This window comes from Dendrobium catenatum, unplaced genomic scaffold (genome assembly GCF_001605985.2).
Source record: "Dendrobium catenatum unplaced genomic scaffold, ASM160598v2 fragScaff_scaffold_317, whole genome shotgun sequence".
NCBI classification, from domain to species: Eukaryota; Viridiplantae; Streptophyta; class Magnoliopsida; order Asparagales; family Orchidaceae; genus Dendrobium; species Dendrobium catenatum.
In genome coordinates this window covers 47512-51618 of record NW_021318779.1, presented here as the reverse complement: position 1 = coordinate 51618, position 4107 = coordinate 47512, and the positions used below count along the sequence as shown (strand labels likewise).

At 37.6% G+C, this 4107-nt stretch overlaps 1 protein-coding gene across 1 annotated transcript in view; it reads left to right on the top strand.

The window, feature by feature from the left end:
- Nucleotides 1–3222, top strand: part of LOC110113816 — a 42384-nt gene extending 39162 nt beyond the window's left edge. Inside the window, exons 2-3 of the mRNA XM_020846515.2 lie at nucleotides 2229–2309; nucleotides 2472–3222. Coding sequence (XP_020702174.1) covers nucleotides 2229–2309; nucleotides 2472–2852 — 462 coding nt within the window. The 3' untranslated portion in view covers nucleotides 2853–3222. The remainder of the gene's footprint in view (nucleotides 1–2228; nucleotides 2310–2471) is intronic.
- Nucleotides 3223–4107: the final 885 nt, after the last annotated feature.

Here is a 4107-nt window from a genome sequence, read left to right as displayed (position 1 = left end):
AAAAAAATAAATTAGGTTAAATTTTAAAAAGGCGACGCCTTAAATATATGAGGCGAGCCTCAGTAAACTTGAGGCGTAAGCCTCATAAACTAAACTTATTGCGTAGGCTTTGAGGCTTAATTGGTCGAAAATGCGCTGAGGCGCGCCTTTTATTGCGCAATTTTAAACGTTGCCCAAACCCATTGCTATGTCTAGTTGCCTAGGGCATCTAATTTAGTTTTGACTTCTTTGTCTTTAAAGCGACATAATTTAACTTAATTGATGATTTTTTAGGGCATGGTAGTCAAATGGTTTTGTCGATTTCTAAGCTGAACACTTAAATGAAGCTAGATTTTAGAAGTTAATCGTGACCAAACCCATTGCTATGTCTAGTTGCCTAGGGCATCTAATTTAGTTTTGACTTCTTTGTCTTTAAAGCGACATAATTTAACTTAATTGATGATTTTTTAGGGCATGGTAGTCAAATGGTTTTGTCGATTTCTAAGCTGAACACTTAAATGAAGCTAGATTTTAGAAGTTAATCGTGATGGTACCTTAACAAGAACATCACATGCAACAAAATTTTGAGGTTAAATGTGCATGACTATAATATGAAGCAATTGCTCAATACTTTCATTCACTTTTATAGGCTACTTAGTTGGATAAATTTCAAATACATGTACTACAGAAATATAAAGTAAAAGAACTTAGCATATTTGATTTTATGGAGTTATTTGGTGGATGAAAATCAAATATAATGATACCATTTTTATTTGTTTGTTAGGGGGCCCTTTAAATGCAAAGTAAAGAATATCTCTCTACATGGTTGAATGGGGTCATGCATCGGTCGAGGCAGGATTGGTGCTGGTGGAGCCGGGGATGATGGATGGAATAGTGGTGATAGGGGCTCAGGATGGTTGGCAGGGCGTGAATTTGAAAATAGAGCTGGAGATGGGGTTATTGAAGAGGTTGGGGATGACAATGGTGGTGGCCAGGATTGTTGACAGAAGTTGTGATGACTATTGTGCTGGTTCAGTTTCATTGATGGAGGCAAGGATGATGGTGGCTTGGGAGGCGAGGTTGTGTATGGGTTGGGGACAGTGATAACACACATGTGTTCAATGATGGGTCATGAGCTTGTGGGGTTGGGCTTGACAATGCATTTGGAAGCTGATTGGTTTGGGAAAATTTTGAATGTACAGATTATGAGGCTTAATTTTTTGCACTGGGTGTTCATAAAAATGACAATTTAGAATATCTAGAAAATTAGGAAACACTCAATTCCATAAAAGATGCTACACAATGGTTTTAGATTTTGCATTATTTTCACCAAAATATATATACAAATTTAATATTAATGTATATCTTAAACAAGCTTTTAACAAGCCGAATACCAATGAAAGAATCTTTGTTTGTATTTGGTTTGTTAAGGAATCAAGCGCCAAATATTGTGTTCATGTTCATAGTTTGTTAGTTAACCAATGTGCCAAAAAAGAGCTATTTAACTAGCAGAACATGATCTGTTTGTAGTCATCGAGCTGGATGGACGCCCCTATGAAAATATGATGGAACGTCTTGAACATGAATGGCTCCTTCCATTGCTTTACAATCATTATCCATGTTCATCGGACTAGGTTGAGAACACAAGAAAACCTTGTTGGATGGAAACATGCCCCTAACCGAGCAATCTACTGATTTGTCAAGTTGATGTTTTATAATATTCTTGATTGTTTGCAGAAATTTTCTTATTGATATTTTCCACATGTTTGCATATGCATGTGTTGCATCTTTAAGAGTACCCCATGATCTTACTTGGCTTATATTTTCTAATAATGCTTTCAGTTAAATATTTTTCAAGGATGATACGTTGAACATTTTCTTTGAATGGTTATTCTCGGTGGTTCTTTTTTTTTTCTTTCCCGAGCATCTTCATGAATAAGTTTGATTTTCATCCCTATTAGAATCAAACCTTTCTAGCCCATCAGTTTCGGATCTCCATAAACTTCATTTGCCACTAATACATGATGAGCTGAACAACAGAATCAAACCGTTTTTATTTGGATTTTATGAATGAAGATAACTGCAGTCCTGCATAACACGTCCCAAGTATAATTATAGTATAATACGCCATAATTTCGTATCACCTGCTCCTGATTGCAGCTTTATAAGTTTGAAGTTTTCTACTATTTTTCATAGTTCAAATCTATGGTGGTTTAAGAATACATACTTGAATTTTGTGTTCCATCCAGGAGAAGCTCTACCAGTGGATTATAAGACAGCATGAAGGAGGTTCCAGAATTACGTTAGCTGATATTGTTGGCTATTTGCAGGTTCTACCATTTCATATTACTTCGATTTTAAACATGCTATTGTTTGGTGTCAGCATGTTCATATAATTGTTTTGGCATCAGATGATCATGAATATAAATTAATGCATCAATCTTGTAATAATTCCGTTACGTTAAAGCTCCTGGATTTTTGGCTCCTTACAGAATGAGATTGATGATGGAGGACATGATTCATCAACATCTCCGAGGCTGCACTATGCTAGTCAGCATCCCCAAGCAACTTTTACCTTAACCTCGAACGTCCAGACCCCTAGTGGCTTACTTGGTTCAGCTGTTGGGTTTGTGCCTCGGTCATCCAATCAAACTGATCAATCAAAGAACTCTGTTTTCTCAAATGCTCTCTCCAGCCCTGTTCGGCAGAGTCTCCAACGATATCACCTTGCTCAGGGTGATGACTTCTACTCAGCTGGTGGCATCATGCCTCCTGGAATAGGAGCCCGGAACAGCGATGGAAACCGGGAGGCCAACTCCCATGATTCAACCATGGACATGCATTCAGATAGTCCAGCTCATGACTCATATTGACTTATTGAGGAAGCCAAGATTGCCATTTGTGGTTTCCTTTTGTTGTCCTGCTTCTCTTTTTGAGGTGCTTGTCAGGGTGCGTTGGTTCCAGGGAAAGAGTTGTTATCAGAAGGGTTTGGAGGATTTGGTCTGCTTATTGGTTTGGTGAATTATCTGAAGAAAAATAATAAAAATGTATCTAGCAAGTCAGGAACAGGTGAAGTTTTCTTTTAACGTTTCTTGTCCGCCAACTTATTTTATTGTACATATCTTCCATTAGTTAAATCTTTGTTGCTCCCGTGAGCGAGGATTCTGCAAGTAAAATACATTGGAACTCTGGATGTTTGTCAGTTACATATTTTGACATAGTTAACAAATGTTTTTTAACCTTTGACGTGTGCACTTGCAAAATAAAACATGTAATTTGTTTATGACACAATTCCACCAAAGAAAATAGTTTTTCTTTTAGAAATCTCATACTATACTACAATCAAGTAAAATAGGCTAGTTCTATGTGAACCTGCTGTGGGCTCCGAAAATTATGCCCAGGCCTTTACCCGCTGTTTTTTATTCAGGGGAGTTTTAACTGATTAAATTCCGTGATAAATTTTTGAAAGACAGATGGATTTGTAAATAAGACACTACCCAGAGATTCTATCCTCATTTTGCGAGGATTTTATGACATGAGTTCTGGTTTCATATAGGCGCAAGCCACTATAGTTAATTATCCCTCCCAGTCACGAGAGAGAACTTTCGATTAAGGCTAGTTGCCGATCATATATGTAGAGATACGTGGTATCTGACAATAGTAGCAGCACATGTTAAGGGATTTGAAAATGTGGAAAGTTTGATATTTAAAATTAGAAATTTCACCATCTTGTACTTAAAGCGGATGGTAGGGGAATGAATGATGGATACGATCAAGATCCCATGATTGCGTCGTCCCGGGCTATCGTGGTCCCTGGTTTATTTAGTCAGAGGAGGTAGTCGACCCATCCTGACAGAAGGATTCTTGTCGGCAGCTATGGGTTGTTTTTTCCAAGGGGACCTTGTAGACCTAAGGTGAATGTTTGTCTAAGGAGATAAATTTTATTCCACATTAGCTAACAGAGCGCTGTGGCCTATAAATCATATCATATTGGTTCATATTGCAACGATTTGATGTCACTAAGGAACGTATTGACTCTTGTCATAACTGATGTTTTGTGGTGCCATTTGTCGGCAAAACTACTCGGTTTAATGGGCCTTGGGTCATAACTATTTATCTTGCAGTGTC